The following is a 19176-nucleotide window of genomic DNA, read 5'->3' as shown; positions in this document are numbered from 1 at the left end:
CACCAAGTAGGCTATTTGATGAGGTTTGTCAAGAAGAGGCCCGGTCAAAACCAGTAAATAATGTAGAGACTAGAGATGAGCGAACACGTTCGGCCCCGCCCCTTTTTCGCCCGAACACCGAACTTTGCGAACACCTCGGTGTTCGGGCGAAAAAGTTCGGGGGCCGCCGTGGCAGCGCGGGGGGGTGCGGCGGGGAGTGGGGGGGAGAGGGAGAGAGAGAGGGCTCCCCCCTGTTCCCCGCTACTGCCGCCCGCGCCGCCGCGCATCTCCCCGCCCCCCGGCGGCACCCGGACACTTACGCGCGAACACTCCAGTGTTCGCTAAAGCCGGTGTCCGGGTGCGGATGTGTCCGTTACGGACACGTTCGCTCATCTCTACTAGAGACATAATTATAATAGGAAGACATGGCTAATTTACTATTCAATATACAACAATTCTATAGTGCAAATTGTGCTAGAAAACTGCCTTACCTGCTTTTTGTCACATCTTCTTTGTGTTTTTCGACACTTTCTGACAATTTTTTGTGACTTGTCCAAAAAGGGCATAGTCTCAATCATTCCAAAATGAAACTAAGCCAATGGGTGGTCTAAACTTAGACTGGACAGTCTTAAAATTCAACATATGCATTCAGCAAAGCTACTGCAATAAATCGGGCACATTATAAGGGCTCCTGCCCATGAACGGATATTTGCTGCAGAATCCGCGGCAGGCATCTGCGCCACAGATCCGCAGCAAATAGCGCCAATAGCATCCAATGGAAAATAGATTTTCCCTGTACACTTGTGGAAACCAATTGTGGTTTACACAAGCAGAGGAAAATCGTAGCATGCTTCATTTTTCTGTGGATTCCGCGCAGACGGCTTCCATTGAATCTGTCCGATCCACAGCCCTTCCGCAATGTAATTGCAGAAAGGTTGCGGATTTTGCAGGAAAAAAAGAAGCTTGAAAAAAATTTGTATTGCACATGTCCGGCGAGCCGTGTGGACCATCCGCAGTACAGATGAAACCGAAAGCCAGCAGGTACGCGTAGATACCGCTGCTGTCAGGACCGGAGTCTGCTGTGGGATTCCGCATGCGGCATCCGGCCCTGCCATGTACAGCCGGCCTAAGACTGTCTAGTTTAAGTTTGCCCTGTTTAACCTTTAGACCATATTAGTAAATAAGCTTCATCGTGAATGGAGAAAACTAAAGTGGACAGCTCTGTTGAGCCATAGCTGAATGCAGTATAGAATGATTCTCACCACTCATTTATTAATTGCATTTACCATTGAGAGACCATAGACAAAAAGATTACCATTAGCAGTAAGTGATCTGCACTGTTAGTATTTGTATACTTAATGGGATGGTGAATGGAACTTGAAGATGACATTGGTGGTGCCTCTTAAATGAATGTGGCTTGGTGATTAGCACTGTCGCCTTGCAATGCTGGGGTCAATGAATGTGGCTTGGTGGACATCACCCTTGGTCAGCCTTAAACCTACTGTTCCTGCAATGCTAAGGGCTGAGCTACTACTTTCTTCTCTGGAGGAGAACAAGAAACACAAAGAGAACATACAAAGTTCATGCAGATGTTGTCTTTGATCAAATTTGAATTTAGGATCCCAATGTTGTAAGGCAACAGTGGTAATTTATAAGTCACAATGTTTTTCTTTCTTATTCTTCTCCTTCTTCCTCTTTCTCTTTCTTCCTCCTCCCCCAAAGGAGAAGGAGAAAGTAAAGGTGGAGGAGAACGAAAAGCAGGAGAAAAGGGAGAATAAGAAGATCATCTACTTCTACAACTTTTTCTTCTCCTTCTCCTCCATATACTTCTCTTTCTTTTTAGAAGAAGGCAGAAGCAGGAGAAGGAAAGCTCGGAAAGCTTGATTGTTCAGTGGCTAGCGTTGTTGCCGTATAACTCTGGGGTTCAATGCTCACGTCTGACTATGGATAACATCTGCATAGAGATTGTACATTCTCATTGTTTATTCTTCACAAGCATAGTGGCTCAGTCATTTGCCCTGCTGCCTTAGAGTGCTGGAGTTTGTAGGCTCAAATCTGAGTAAGGGTGATGTCTGTATTGGCTTTTTATGCTCTTTTTGTGTTTATTCTTCTTACTCTTTTATTTTTTGGCAATAAAAGAACAAGCACGGTGGCTCGGTTGTTAGCAATGCTGACTTGCAGTGCTGGAGTTGTAGGTTCAATTTTGACCAAGGGTGATGGCTATATGGAGTTTTTCAAAGATGATTTTGCACTTGATGACATTTGAATCAAGGACCCCCAGCATTGCAAGGCGATAGTGATAACCACTGAGCCAATTCATTTAAGAGGCATCAACACTGTCATCTTCATGTTCCATCTGCCACCCATTGAGTACAATGCAATAAAAAAGGACCCATCTGTAATTTGTTTCTGAAACTGGAAACGAAAGCACAGCAGTCTGTTTTTTACACTGGATCAAAAGCACAGAGTGGAGACAGAAAATACAGAAATAGATTTGAAGGGTTTCTGAGAGTTGCTATTCTGGAGCACCTGAAAATAGCTGTATAACTCCATATCAACATGTGTTTATGAGGGGTCACTCCTGTCACACCAATCTGATCAGCTTCTACGAGGAGGTACGTTCTAGACTGTACTAAGTAGAGTCATTGGAGCTGACAGGTTCCGTACATTGTGCATTGGCTGAGTCCCACTGAAGTGAATGGGACTCAGCATGTAATACCAATGTACAGATCTGGCTGCTTCCAGCACAAAGACAGATCTTTACTGAGAGTGACTAGCTCCAGAGATCAGCTGATTGGTTGAGATCCTGGGCAGTGGATAACCGCCTATTGGCTATTGATGACGTACCATAAAGATAGGTTAGCAAAAGTAAAAAATGGAACAAGCCCTTTAAACTATGACAAGGAGTTCCTATTAATCATTCACTTGCTAGCAGATATAATCCTGCTGACTTCAAGAATTCACACTTATATCAACAGAGAAAGTCACACATGCAGGTTAGGGTCTTTTCCACACAGTGTTTTTATTTCCAAGTGTGTTTCCATCTTAGGGTTCTATGGGAATCATCAAAGACTGCATTCTGCATGGAAACATAGGCTTACGCTAGGGCTGCATGGTGATTTTGGCGGCAACGGTTGTTGTGCGACCAAAACCTCAATAGAGTCGCAGTGCAAACTTCGGGTGCGATGTTGCAGCAACCTGAAATTCATACTGCAACTTCATTGAGTTCAATGGCAGTGTGATGTTGCCACACCACATGGCAGCTGTGGCCACATGACACTCATCACTTTAATGTGACTATTTTGGTCTGTCTTTGACAAGGTTTCTGTTGGTTTCAGTTTATTTGTTGGACTGAATAGCATAGTTGATTATGCTTTTCTGTCCTCCCAAAATGTTTGAAAGGAACAAAAACCATATCAGAGACCAAAGTGGTCACACTGAAGTCTATGGCTCCATCCAGGGTTCTGTTGTAATGATGCTACGGCGATTCCCACAGAACCCTGATATGGAAACCGGGGACACAGCAAAAATCAATGTGTAAAAATCCTACATACAAGCCTCCTCCAGTGAAACTGAGAAAATACAGATGTGGTCACTTACAGGGGGGGGGGGGGGGGGGGGTGGACAAAAATATGGAAACGCCATACGAAATGCATGCCTTAAATTACATGGGATTATAAATCATATTTAACAATACTACCAGTAAATTTTAACTATATCAAAAGGGCAGCTCAGTGCTAATGATTAAAATCCCATGCAGATCCATCCTAGGAGTCAGGGACCCATACATGTGTACTACAGCGGAGTTAGTTGGCGTTGCTGTAGTTGTTGCATGTTGTAATGATCTGTATAAAGCGCCAACAAGTGGTAAGCATTATTTGCCTTTGAGATGGCATTCTGGGCAGTTGTGAGAGAATCATGGCATAGCTCATGGAATTCCAATGCGGTCAAATTGTTGGGTCCCGTTTGTTTGGTGCCTCTGTAACTAAGGTAGCGGATGTTTTTGCTGTATAATGAGGCACAGTATCCAAGATTATGACCGTATGCAGTAAGACTGGAAAAACGGCATCCGACAAACACCAGTGTGGATGGAAATGTGTGTTGAGTGAAGGAGACTAGACAATCATTGCATAAGGTTCTGATGAAAAAGAAAGCGATTACAGCTTTGGTCTTTGGTGTTTCCATATTTTTGTGCACCCCCTGTATATAGTCTGCAGAGCACCTGTGTAAAGTTGGTATCTACCACTATATGAACACTGTATGTAGGTGATCTTGGTCTTTATATAGTATTTTTTTTTTAAGTAATTGCATAATATTAGTTAGACAATATTTAGTGGTCATGGTACGACCATGTATAGTGGTATTATTAATAATATTGGTCTTTGTATAGCGCACTTTGTTCAGTAGACAGCATGGAGTTAAAATGTAATCACTATATGGGCACGATCAAACATAGTGGAATTGATGCAAATTTTCCGCAGCACACCAAAATCCATATCAAAAACTGCATCATAGTCCGCACAATGCTGTGGATATTGCTGCAGGTCTGCAGCAGAATTTACCCCTCGATTGGAAGGATGAAATCTGCTGCGGATCCGAACCAAAAACCTCATCAAAATATGCACCAAATGGTTCATATTTTTGTGGATCTGCACCAAAAACTGCAGCACAAAATATAGTGCGGATTTTGTGCGGATTCACAATATGTGAACATACCCTATGGAGGTAATGTTTATCCCTGGTATTGCTGCAGCTGTGTTTTACAATGCATATATTTTTGGGGGGTGGGCATGTGTCCCTGATCTTTTAGGACCCTAGCAATGCCCCTTAGTGGCAGAAAAATCTGTATACAAAACCTCCTTTTCTGTACTGCCAATTCTTCTGCCAATCCTCACAAGAATGTGGATGAGGGATAACTTGAAATTCAATTACAATTATACAACATTTATATAGTTATTTTTTTTACTAGACGACTTTAAAAAAAATTCAGTCACCTTTTTTTGACCACTATAGCTTTTTTATTTTTCTGTCGATATAGTTGTGTGAGGGCTCATTTTTTGCAAGATGTTCTGTAGTTAGTATTGGTAGCATTTTTGGAGTGCATATGACTTTTTGATCCTTTTTTCTAGGAGAAGGTGAGATCAAAAAAGCACAATTCTGGCGTTTTGTATTTTTTTTTCTGTGTGGAATAAATAATATATTATTTTAATAGATTTTTATGAACGTGGTTTTACCAAATATGTTTTTGTTTATATTTTTTTATTCTATAGGAATTATTTTTAACTTTTAGTAATATTTACAATAATAAAAAAAATTAACTTATTTGTACTTAAAAAAAAGCCCCAAAACCTGCAAACCTGTGACCGTATAATCACTTATACCATATAATGCAGTCTTTCAGTATTGCAGTATATGCTATTTCTGTCTGCATTATATTATGACCTACCAGAGGCAAGTCTTAACAGGCAGAAATATGTATCGGCTTTGGGGGCATTTAGAAGGCCCCGGCTACCATGACATCCATTTAGCACCTCACGATCTGATTGCGGGAAGGCCAATCGGGACCCCCGAACATTGATCAGGGGATCTAAATGTCTCTGTCAGAATTGACAGTGGCATTTAAAGGGGTTTTACAACTGTGATCGGCATGAATGCTTATCGTGGCTTCTGGAGTGAGCTCGGCTCCCTATCCTGCTCCATGTAAACCCCACACACCCAGAATAACCCATAAACATAACCCAAAAAATAACCCACACCCATAAACGTTCTGAGGCATGAAAGAGTTAATGACGCTTTAAAAATAAATAAATTTATACAGTCATATGCAGCTGTGCAACAATAGCATGAATTAAAAAGATAGTTAGGACTAGTGTAATGCTGTAATTTATCCTCATAAGTAGTAGCTTAATTACATTGCAACTGTGACTCAGGACTGACATGCTGTGTTGGCCTAAGTCTCAGGTATGGATGCGCATAAATCATTTGACAGTAAAATATTCATTAATCTAATTGCTATTTTCCTCTTATCAGAATTCAACCTACTATCACATTCAAGAAATAGCTGAACAACTTTTGCGAACAGTAAACAGAACAGTCATAATGATGGGGCGAGACCAAGAATTAACCGTGAGTATTTCTGACTACGAAATAGTTCTCTGGATGTTTTCATAGTGTACCCATACAGCATGGGTACAGAACAAATATAGCACTTGTATAAAAACCAGTGTGTGCATCCGTGCCCTATGATGTATTTTTATTCGAGTTTATGGGCCCGAGGCTGCAATACTTTTTTCTAATTCTGTAAAGCACAATAGTGTACAATTTTAGTATTCCAGAATAAGCTGCCATTATATGATTTGTACCCCGTATTTTTCTCCATTTCCCCCTCTTTGGGTTGTACATCTGAATCCTCTCAGGACTGGTGGGAGAATTCTCCTGCTGTACAGATTTCTATATACTAGTGCACAGAGAACTACAGATTTTGCTCCCTAACTATATGTAACACACATAGAGATACATAACATCATCATGTAACAGTGTACAGCATTACTGAGCAGTGTATATGTGAATAAACAGCAGCAGATAACTCACCATTAGCTCCTGTAACTGCATCTGTGTGTCTCTCTATCCTCTGCATGCTCTCTGTAAAGTTCAATGACCACAGTGATTTATTGCCATCCTGCACATTCTGTCTAAGGGAATCCTGTCAATCATTTGAGAGCAGGCAGTGGACAGCAGGCTAGGAGAAAGGGAGACCCCTAGTGGCCGGTACTTTAGAGGGATTTTTCAGTACAAAAATGTAATTTGAGGTAAACAAAATAAATAGCAGTTTTGCTAGTTATCACACTGGATATCATACAAATATAAGCCATTACTGTTTGAAATGTTAGTGATCATTTAACAATTTTTATTGTACAGGTACACCTAATAAAATAGTCATTAAATATGTTGGTGCACATTTCATATCTCAGTGTGTTAGGACTAGAGCTATTCTATAATTCTAAGATACTATTCCTTCTGACTCCTCCATACACATCTATGCTTGGCCAATCTTGTGCTTTCACTACACTTATGCTTCACTTACATTCCCACTGCTCAGTTTGTGCTGACTGCTCCTCCCCCTCCATCCTACTCTGTGTAGTACTGCTGAGAGAGGGGGAAGGAAGAAGACTCTGCACAGGCTGAGAAACCATCATGAATGTAAGTGTATCTTGTGCTGCCGGAGGTTCAGGAGAGGCACAAAGGGGATACCAGTGCTTTGGGGGGCGCCACAGGAGGAATACCTGTCACTATGGAGGGCTACATAGGGTACATTAGTACTATTGGTGGGCTACAGAGAGGTTCGTAAGGGGTAGTGGCAGGATGGTAAGAGTGTGCAGATGAGTCATGGCTGAAGGAAATCTTTATGGCCATTAGGGCCAGATAAAGATCAAAAATAAACCTGACCAATCAGAAAAGACGCCACTGGGGTTAGTGCACTGTAATCACTACCACTGTGTAGAACTGGTATCTGACTATTATATGGTGACTGCATTATTTAGAGGTATCATTCAGGTGAACTGTCGTATCTAAACCCACCATAGTATGAATATGCAACTTCTAACATATATTTTGTTAAATGGGGGCCCATTTCTAAGTTTTGTTATGAGGCCCCATTATTTCTGTGTGCTCCCCTGCTACAGACATTGCTCCAGGGGAAATATTCGGACCCTTACACCTTCCCCCTTATTATGAGCTGATCGTCTGTGGCTTCAATAGCGAGGGCCAGCAACAGTTTTTTAACCCTTCCTGAAAGCACAGCCTAACTGCATTCTTATTTCAATCAGGAGGTACTGTACATTTTAATACATTCGTCTTGTTGATTGACATCTCTGAGATGTTAATCTGAGGAGATTTGATTTTTAATTATCCTTCTTCTTCAACCATAATGAGTATTTGATTAATCTGAGATATGATCATATCAACATTTCTTTAGGCGGATTTATCCTTTAACATATTTTGCCATAATTTGAATGCTTCGCTAACTTTATAAATGATTGCTTTGACAGCTTATTTGTCACCATCTATAATATCAATAACAAGTTGTGACATACAGTAATACTAACCTTCTCCTTCTTGTTATATTAAGAGGCTCAAGATACGTGTAATCTTCACACAGACTGTTACAAGTCTTTCCAATTTACTGTAATAAAGAATGTCTTATATCCACCTTTTACTGTCAGCCAAAAGAAGTGCTTTATTGGAAGAGAAATTTATATATACCTTTATACCTTTTATGTAAATGTTCATATGCATTTTGGGGAAAATTTTGTAAGTATAATTTCCGACGGCACATGGTGTGACTAATATATGAAGAGGCGTGCGCCTCTTCATATATCTCTGCTCCTTTGTGTACTGACAAAGAAATCTACACCAGCTAGGAGTTGACGTAGACTTCTGCTATAATTTACGCCAGTCTCTGTCCTGTTCCCTACCAGATAAGTGTATTTGGTATTTTGGCTATTTGGAGTGTTGTAACATTTTTTTCCTAACTTTCTGCTATTTCTACATTACATTTGATCTGGTGCATATTGTAGCAAAAATCATCCATGCTTCCAGCTAGGGAGAGTCGGGGTTGCCCCAGTTTCCTGAAAGGCGAGTGCTCTACTTTTAGGTAGGGTCTCCCCTCATTAGTAGGTTCAGATCAGATTCACACCCCCCTCCCCCCAACTTTTGGTTTTGTTAATATTTTGCATTCTTTGTGTCAGTATATTGTCCATATGCATCGTTTAGGACACTAAATTACATCTGATCCGGACAAGATGCATTTGTGTCCAGCTCGGACATGACACCATATAATTATAAAATGTCTTTCGCCGAACAACCTCTTAATATGAATTCTTCCACCATAGACATATGTAATATCCGTAGCTTGCTTGGCTGTTTCTGTAAGTCCAAGTTAATAGAATAGAGAGAGCCAAAGACATATGTACTAATTCAGCAGCTACCTCATTAGGTGATGGGTGGGGTCCCAAAGATGGGACCTATCAGACCTTTATGGCATATACTGTGGATAAACTATAGATGTATTTGGGGGAAAAACCTTTTTCAATATATTATAATGGCTAGATAACATCCTTAAATGCATTATATGACTGTTTGTGGGTGGGAGTACAGCAAGAGGAAACTAGAACACATACTTTTGATATTGGATATGGTAGTCATTATCAACACTTATTGGGTAAATTTTGCATCCAAGAACGAGATGTGTTAAACCTAATTTCTTCATGTCTCCAATGGTATTGTATAGGTGGTTAGCAAAGGATGGGGCAGGAGTCACCAAGCTCAGGGATATATAATTTTCTATGACTTGATTCAGTATTGTCATGTAAAAAGCTATTTAAAGGCTCACAGGCGTCATAGAGAAAGTCTATGAGTCTTGTGACCCACCCCCCACTCATGCCGAGTGATTGACAGCTCTTCCTGTATACTGAACCATAGAGAAAAAGATGTCTATCTTTTTGTGTGGAAGGGGTAAGCAGGACTGACAGGCTATCTCTACATCCTGGTGCAAATGGGAAGATGGTTATCTTTGCAATCTGGAGAAGACTTGGCTTTGGCTTATATTCCCATTCATTGTTACAAGGCCGGTTAAAAGATCTGACATTGACTCCTAATAGTGGCGCTGTGTTCCATCTTTGCATTTGCATACATTTCCCAGAGAAGCATGCATAGCCTTATAAGTCAACTCCCTCACCTTTTAGATGCTCTCCCTAAGGGCTTAGTCAGACGGGCGTTTTTTGCCGCGATTTGCGCATGCGCATGCGTCCGGCGATTTTTTAAAACCATTGCTTCGCAATGGTATCGGACACATGAGCGCTTTTTATGCGCTCGTCCGAAAAATTATAGAACAAAAAATCGCAGATCGCACCTATCTGCGATCTGCGATTTCTGTTCGCTTCTGTATATGCGCTCAACGGGGCCGGCGGCAGCAGCGCCAACCCCATTGAGAACATATAGAAGACAAATCATTCTTCTCTGCCACAGCTGTAACAGCTGTGGCAGAGAAGAACGATGTTTGCCCATTGAATTCAATGGAGCGGCAATACAGCCGCTCCATTGAAAGCAATGGGCTGCCGGCGTGCGCGGGGTGAATTTTCGGGAAGGGGTTAAATATATAAACCCTTCCCTGCAATTCATGCTAAAATGTGTTAAAATAAAAAAAAATTGTATACTCACCTTTCCGCTGCAGCCAGAGTCCAGCCGCGGCCGCTGTCAGTTCTCCTGAACTGCTTCTCGGCACTATTCAGCCGGCGGGGCTTTAAAATCCCCGCCTGCTGAATGATCCGCCTCTGATTGGTCACAGCCTGACCAATCAGAGGCCGGTTTCACTCACACACCCATTCATGAATTCATGAATGGGTGAGTGACTGCTGCCTCTCAGCGCTGAGCCAATCAGGGGCAGGTCTGACTCACATCCATTCATGAATTCATGAATGGGTGTGAGTGAGGCATGCCTCTGATTGGCTCAGCGCTGAGCCAATCAGGGGGCAGGTCTGACTCACACCCCCTTCACACCCACTGCAGGACGGCCGCTCGGAGCTGCCGGCAGAAGGTGAGAATGCAATTTTTTTTTATTTTAACACATTTTAGGATGAATTGCAGGTAAGGGCTTATATATTTAAGCCCTTACCGACAATTCATCCCGGGCTCGCCCGCAGCGCATTGCTTTCAATGGAGACGGCTGTATTGCCGTCTCCATTGAATGCAATGCGCTGGACAGCTCCGGCCCGTTTCTAATGAAACGCGGCTAGGAGCAGATTTGCGGGCGATTTGCGGGCGACATGCGCGCACCGGTCACGCGATTTGCGGATGCGCATCCGTCATGCGATCCGCAAATCGCGGCAAAAAACGCCCGTCTGACTAAGCCCTAAGGAGAAACTTTACCCCTTCCTACCCACATCATAGGTCTCTCACCCAGCCAGGCAGCAATCTACACTGATGAGGACCAAAAGCCCCAAAATTGTCTGTCTGTACCTGGTTATCTGTTCCTTCTAGGGAAACTCTGGCTTTGGCTTATATTCGCAGTCACTATTACAAGGATTGGCGCTGTTGAGTTATTGTTCCATCTTCCCATTGCCCAGAGGAGAAATTTTGCTCTTTCTGACTCTCTACATCAGTGTTTCCCAACGCCGGTCCTCCAGGTACCCCAACAGGTCATACTTTCAGGTTATCCAATAGAAAGAACACCGGTGGCAATGTCTGAGGCACTGACAATAATTACATCACCTGTGCAATACTGAGGAAAACCTGAAAACATGACCTGTTGGGGTGCCTTGAGGACCAGAGTTAAGAAACACTGCTCTATATTCTGGTAGAAATGAAAATTATTTTTTAGCATGAAAATACTGCATCAAATTCTAGAAGCCTATCACCGAGGGAATCACTAAAATATAACTTCATCTGGTATATACTTATATGGACTTACTACTGTTAGAATAGCTACTTGTCCAGTAGGAGTGTAACTGGAATAAGAGTCCACGCCTTTTATACATTTTTATTTTTATCTCTACCTAATAAAAGTTATATTTTAGTGATTCCCTCGGTGATAGGCTTGTTAACACACAGGGTTTTCCTTTCTGTCACGGTGACAAAAATCAAATTCTAGAAAACAAAATATTCCAACCTCAGTGGCTACTGTCCTAATCGTCATGTTTCATTGTTGCCAGTATATACGATACCTTCATAAAATTGGTGACTTATGACTACATTGTTTCTTGATTTGTTTATACTCTAAGTTATTGCCTTTGTTCAGCCCTATATAAGTATTATGTCAAGCTAGATTAATTGGATATTGTATAAACTAGATTACTGCCCAAATTAACATGAAATATAATGTCTGTCCTTCTGGCTCCAGCATATCAAATCAGTGGCAAATCCATTTAGTGTGTAAGGAACCAGTCTTCTTAGGTAGCAGTCATCTTTAGAAGTTAGATGCATTCATTGAATTGCAGGGCACATCGTAAACATTTCTAAATCTTATTGTCTTTTTCTTATCATTTGTTGCAATGGCAATACATTTACCACACTGATAAGCCTTGCCATTGGATAATATTTGATGATTCATAAAAATGACAACTTCCTTGTTTTCCCTCATTAAACCCCTTATGGAGATTGGTTCTTGTTAACACATGTACTTGATGCATGTCCATTTCCTTTTTCTTTTGCTTTGTTTAATTTATAAGATCATTTAAAATAAGACAATATCCTTTTTTTCTTAGATTGTGCAGCAAGCAAATACAAAATATAACATTATGTGGGGAGTCACTATCAATATGGCTTCTCATAATAATTTGGTAAGCTTGTCCATTAACCCTTTCCAATCCACTGTCTGATGTCTAAAGATTTAAGGCTGTACAGCTCCGATGTTGGAAGACGTCCGTTGGGGTTCTCTTGCTGTATATTGCCAGCCTCTCTGCTGTCTGAGCCTATCCAATGTATCACCTCATGCAGTACTGGCTTTAGCCAGCATATAGTGCCGTTGTATAACAGCAGAAAAAGAGTAAGCCCCCTTAGAAAACCAGGATACAAATTGGATTGGAAAGGGTTAATAAGAAAGTTACAGAATTGTCGGCAGTTGCGTAGAAGGAAACTCAAAAGTGACAACCAGAATAACTGCACTTCCTGTTGTCACTTTTCTAATAATTTCAATTGCAACATAGCAGAAATGCAAATCCCTTTTTACTAGTCATTGTGTAGTGTGACGACTGATGGAGCTACTGAATAATATTTTTATGTACCTTCATTAGTAAATTTGAGGATTTCAAATGGATTTACAGCATATCTGTAAGAGAACAGGGTCCTCTGACACACAGCTTAAGCAAAATGACCACTGAGGATTAAGAAAAGGAGTAGTAAAGGAGAGAGCAGGTTGAGCATGCACCATGCTGCTGTCCCCATTACCATCAATGGGATATAACATACCCTGGAATCAGTACCACTAGTAACCTGGAAGGGCAGTGAGTTAGACAAGATGTGCTGTAAAATGTAATGTGTGATGACTTTGTTATTAAAGAAGAGCTGTCATACCCTCAAGGGTGGTAGCATAGCTATGCAGCCATGACCCTGCTGACTCTATTGCTGGTTTTCCTTTTTTGGTGCTCATCCTCGTTCACCTGTATCCGCTCTCCCATCACTTTGAATGTGTCAAGTCAGCGATCCCCGCTGCTCAAGATCAGTGACATCCCATATAATTGAATGTGCATGTTTTCTACCACTTACTGTTCTCTTTAACTAACAAATTGAATGGGTAGTGGTTAGCTCTAGAAGAACATGCACCCACACAAGTGATTTTCAAGAGCTGTGCTGCCTGAGATCTGTCTTATGTTCTTTTTAAAGGGGTTGTTACACTACTAGCTGTTTTGATGCAGGAAGCAAACAGCTCCATTCATTGCACAATGGCCCGGTTTGGTACTGCAGCCTGAGTCTTATTGAAGTGAATGGGAAAAACCCGGCCACAGACCAATGTATGGAGCTGACTACTTTTTGCGGCAAAACATCTACATGTGCCATTGTGAGTCCAGCTGGGAAAGAATCGCAGCGCATATGCCTGCTTGCTCAGTGCGGCACAAACGTAGTGACATGAGAGTGGGCAGAGCTGGAGGCGTCACGAAATACTGAATGGGTGAGGTTTCATCTGCGAAGGGTAGGGACACAGCCGGACCGTAGACCAAGTGGGAATGCCCATCAAACGGTGCTACTCTCATTTGCATATAATGCATGGCCCAAAGACCGGGCAAGGGGAGTCACACTGGAAAATAAAATAATGTACCATTATACTCTCCATATCATGGGGCAATGACCTGTGTATTCAGTTGTCTTCCCTAAAATCTGGTGAAAGTCTTTCTTTAAGCTTGTCCCTTGCCTTGATCGCCCCATCTGCCACTCACCAGACAAAAATGATCAGCAGGAGGTTAACCCCTGTGTACCCAGCAGCATTTCTACAAGACAGTTCAGGAACATGCCAAAAGTCCCGTCGACTCAGGGCTCCATCCCACGAACGTATTGTTACAGCATATTGCATGGGTTTTGCATTGTACTAATCTGCCATAGGCTCCCATGTTGCTGCTCACACATATTGCGCAAAATACGCAAGCAATAAAGATTGCATGTTTTATCTTGCCAGTGCCACATATTACGTGAAACATACATGCCAAGATAGTGCATGGCGATCAGCAGCACGCAGCAGGTACGCAATTTTGCTGCATATTTGCTACGCGCCATGCAACTGTCCGAAGCAGGCAAATTACGCTTGTATGAAGCCGCCCTGACAAACAGTGAGAGCAAGATAATCTCCTGTTCACCGTTATCATTCATTTCTAGGTTTCTCTTCCCTTTAAAGGAAAATTCCTTTAGCCGGCAGACAGATTTCTATTGCTTGTGCTATTGTTACGTATGGCAAAATATTATATATAAAAATATACTATATATATATTTTGAGATCTTGGATCCCGGTTTTTCTCAGAACCACATAATTATCATGACAGGATTTTGGAATATGTGGCTTATCCGCCTGTAAGACGGGGTCTGAGGACAAAGATGAAAGCTGCAGCACTAGAAGGGATTCGCAGTTTCCCTTTTCCTTTGCTCCTATTAATAGTGAAGCTTTTCTTGGATATCATTATTTCAGAACAGCGTACTGTACATTAGCTCGCTCAGTCGGTTAGCTAAGTAGATAGCCGAAAAAATGTACTTGGCTAATTAGGAAAGATAATGGATAAGAACCATTGTCTATATACAGTACTTCATGAACTGTATGCAGCTCTAATGTCCATAAATGCAGATAAAGGTTTGTGCAGATCATGAAGACAGTGTAGACAAGGGAAGTCATAGACCATATACAGTACTCTTCATACAGCCATGAAAAGATAATATAGTAAACTGTGGATCACCCTTGCTATAGGTTACCGCATCATCACTAAAATCTTCATCCGTTTCTCTGCAATAAGTGCCCCGAAAAAACTCCTGAGTGAAGCCACATGTCAAAACTTTGGTGTTTAGCCGACTTAAAGTGTTTGATATTTCCTTTTTGATTAAATGTTTGAGTATAAATCTAGTCCTACAATGAGCAGCACCGTAATGTCACCGGAGACCATCTTCTTATTTGTTATTCTTATGTGAATTTTTGAAATACCAGTGAAGATGTTGGTGTTGATTCGGTTATTTACAATATACAGTGATCATATTACCTATATGGTGATCTGTTTCTTATTACATGCTCTTTCTATGGATATATGAAGAGAACTGTGTTACGTTCATGCAGGTCTTATTCACACACACGATTGAACACTGTTCACACCAAACATGAACCAAACATGACATCATACCCTACACCACATGGCCAAATAATAACACAACAGGGCAGATGGAAATATCTATGATTCTATCAATAAATGCAAGGTATTGGTTAATATTTTGGCCAAAGTACATAAGCTCACAAACCCACGTCAAGGGTTCTTGTCATCTTGTGAGCCCCTTCTTTAACGAGATAACTAAACCACAGGAAAGGGAACCATGCCTACAAGCGGGCGATCGTCCTAATAAGGATGGCCCCACACTAGAAGCTAGGGATCACCTGTCTAGCCCTAGATAATAAAAGGCAGGAACATGAACAAAGGACATAATAAGCAACAGACATCTGCACACTTACCAACGCATGGGGATACCAACCTACAATATAATACACACCAGGTGTCTGCACACCTACAGACAGACACTGAACAAGACGTCGTTCGCACCAGGTGTCTGCACATCCTCATACACTGAACAAGACATCGTTCACACCATACGTCTGCACACACACAGACAGACACTGAACAAGACATTGTGCACACCAGATGTCTGCACACCTACAGACACGGAACAAGACATCTTTCATACCATGTGTCTGCACACCTATAGACAGACACTGAATAAGACATCATTCACACTATGTCTGTACACCTACAGACACCAAACAAGACATCTTTCATACCAGGTGTCTGAACACCTACAGACCGACACCGAACAAGACATTGTTCACACCAGGTGTTTGCACATCTACAGACAGACACTGAACTAACAATTGTTTACACAAGGTGTTTGCACACCTACAGACACTAAACAAGACATCCTTCACACCAGGTGTCTACACACCTACAGACACAGAGGACTCCCATCCAGAACCTCATGCATGCATGCATACATACACCGAAACATACATAGTTTAAATGTCCACACATATAGGGACAAGGTGTTAGACATCACCTATCTGACAGTGTAAAGGACATCCAATGTCTGGAACCACATCTGACAAGGATGCTGGGGAGATGAAGTTCGCAGATAATCTTCAGGGAGTGCATGGGAGAACAACTCAAACTAGCCTTAACACAAACCACATACAAGGATCCAAAACAGCATGCATGACTCCAACCACCAGAGTTCTGAGAGGGAAGGATGAGGAATGGCTAATTACCAGCATCCTCTAGTAAGCAAGTATTTATATATACAGGTGCATGGTGATTGCCTGGCTGGAGAAAGTCACACCATCAGCCAACCGAATCAAGTGTGCTCCTGGAAACCCATAGTACTGCAGATTCTAAAGTAACAGACTGTATGTGATCTGTTAATTCCCTGTATGTATGTTGCCTTTGTTCAGTAAACATTGCATGTTCCTTTCTTTGTATTTGTCTAGTCAAGTTAGGATTGGTGTCGTAGTTCTGCAGTGTCCACATATTTTTTGTATTTCAACTATTGCTTTATGGATGAATTCCTCTATTTTTAATTCATAGTCTTCTGGTGGTGAAAAATAATTTGGTAGATGATTTAACAGCATATGCCAATTACAGAAAGTATTCACACATGTGATTGCTTTTAGGGCCTGTGATGAGCAGCACGATGAGTAAATGCCACTTGAATTGATATTTGCATGGGGCACTGCTGCCTAGTGCGCAGCTCTCACTAGTAGGGAAATGTCAGAATTTGTTGATGGTGTAAAGAACTATTGCTCATAAAGGAGGCTTTACCCTTCACTGCCCTTGTACTGTACGGGACCCCGAAGCTCAGACCAACTTTGTTTGTTGTCCTTTGATGAGGCCTTTTGTGTGGCCTCCTGCCTTCCTTTCTTGTAACCTGTGACTTATAGATCTGTAGGTAAATAGGTGATGCATAAGTTATTAACAAGTTTTATCATATTTGGAGTTTTGGAGACTTGATGTTCCTCTGTGATAAAAGATTCTCTTCCTTATCAAAATTTATATTGATTTAAATTATGTTGAACGAAAAAATAAATGGATCCCAGCCCCTATTTTCAGTGGACAGATGGAGTTGCATTTGTGTTCTTCTCTGTAATGAAATTTATCACAATTAGACTTGGGGCACATTGCCAGATTTTTGGGCCATGTGCTATCCGTGTAATTCCACATGTCCTCATTATAGCATCTCAGGCTATACATGTCAACGTTTTTTTTCACACAAATCGATGTCCTATTTTTGTCTATTTTACATACAAAAAACATTATGTGCAAAAGATAATAAAACAATATAATTCTGATATATTGATATGATCTACGATTAGAGATGAGCGAGCGTACTCGGAAAAGCACTACTCGCTCGAGTAATTTGCTTTATCCGAGTATCGCTGTGCTCGGGTCTGAAGATTCGGGTGCCGGCACGGAGCGGGGAGCTGCAGGGGAGAGCGGGGAGGAACGGAGGTAAGATCTTTCTCTCCCTCTCTCCCGCCCGCTCTCCCCTGCTCCCCACTGCGACTCACCTGTCAGCCGCAGCGGCACCCGAATCTTCAGACCCGAGCACAGCGATACTCGGATAATGCACATTACTCGAGCGAGTAGTGCTTTTCCGAGTACGCTCGCTCATCTCTATCTACGATGTAATCAAAGTAAATCTGCAAATAATTGTATGTAATATTTGATTATAACTTGCCAATAAACGAAGTTTTAAAAAAAAAAAAAATAAATAAATAAACATTATGTGCATTGTCCATGTATATTGGACAGCACAGAGATGGGTGTCCGTATGCCCTCTGAGGTGATTTGTGCTCGATTTCCTCAGGTGCAATTTTTTTGTTATGGTTTCTGATGGAAACTTAAGAAATCCATTCTGCTCTTTGTAGGATCAACACAATGAAAGACAGATACACTGGGAACAGAGACTCTTGCTGTTGGGACCCTGAGAAATTACCGATGTGGCCAGTTTCACATGAGCGTATTATGATCGCATTAATATGGATGTGTGTCCAAGCTTGACTGCAGGGTTTACTGACCTGAACTGTAGCCATGTTAGGAATCTATGACGGTGACAGTTTTGGTTAGTAAACCCTGTGGTGGGGCCAATTCTGTAGTATGGTTGAAGAAATGTGGCCATAATGCATTGGTTTGAAACTGGAGATTATTTGTATGATCATTTTCCAACTCTCCCAGGTCAGTTCTCTACACTGGCTAATAAATTTGGTTTTAAATTATACAACCTCTTTAAAGGATTATACAAGGATTACAAATAGAGATGAGTGAGCATACTCGCTAAGGGCAATTACTCGATCGAGCATTGCCCTTAGCGAGTACCTGCCCGCTCGGGAGCGAAGATTTGGCTGCCGGCGGCGGGCAGGGAAGAGTGGAGAGGAATGGAGGGGAGATCTCTCTCTCCCTCTCTCCCCCTGCTCCCCCCTGCTCATGGCTGCAACTCACCTGTCACCCGCGCCGGCAGCCGAATCTTTTCTTCCGAGAGGGGAGATACTCGCTAAGGACAATGCTCGCTCGAGCAATTGTCCTTAGCGAGTATGCTTGCTCATCTCTAATTACAAGTTATTCCTTATCCACAGGATAGATCAACTCCCCCCAATCTCAAGAACGAGGGTTCCATGCCACCCCTCTGCCTGTCACTTTGGGGGTCACTTTTCTCCTCACAGTAATGACGGAATGAACGGAGCTCTGTCTGACCAGTGCACCATTCAGTCTCCTCCTCACTGTGGGGGGTGCATAATCTCGCAGTGAGGAGCATAGGGAACATGAGATCCCTGCTCTCGAGATCGGCAGGGGTCTCAGTGATGAGACCGCCACCTACTACTAAGTTATTCCCTATCCTGTGGATAGGGGATAACGTGTAATCTTGGTATTACCCCTTTAAGACTCAATTGCAGGACTTTAGATAAAGGAATTCTGTTGG

General features: G+C 42.0%; 1 protein-coding gene across 2 annotated transcripts in view; it reads left to right on the top strand.

Moving 5' to 3' along the window:
* The window catches only part of DOCK2 (dedicator of cytokinesis 2), a 677690-nt gene that overhangs the window by 360559 nt on the left and 297955 nt on the right, over nucleotides 1-19176 (top strand). For both annotated transcript variants that reach the window (XM_066591098.1, XM_066591097.1), the window contains exon 27: nucleotides 6010-6105. In XM_066591098.1, the coding sequence (XP_066447195.1) occupies nucleotides 6010-6105 (96 nt within the window). The remainder of the gene's footprint in view (nucleotides 1-6009; nucleotides 6106-19176) is intronic.

Source organism: Eleutherodactylus coqui, chromosome 2 (assembly GCF_035609145.1).
Source record: "Eleutherodactylus coqui strain aEleCoq1 chromosome 2, aEleCoq1.hap1, whole genome shotgun sequence".
Taxonomy (NCBI): Eukaryota; Metazoa; Chordata; class Amphibia; order Anura; family Eleutherodactylidae; genus Eleutherodactylus; species Eleutherodactylus coqui.
Note: the sequence above shows the minus strand (reverse complement) of the source record. Positions and strands in the feature narration are given on the sequence as shown.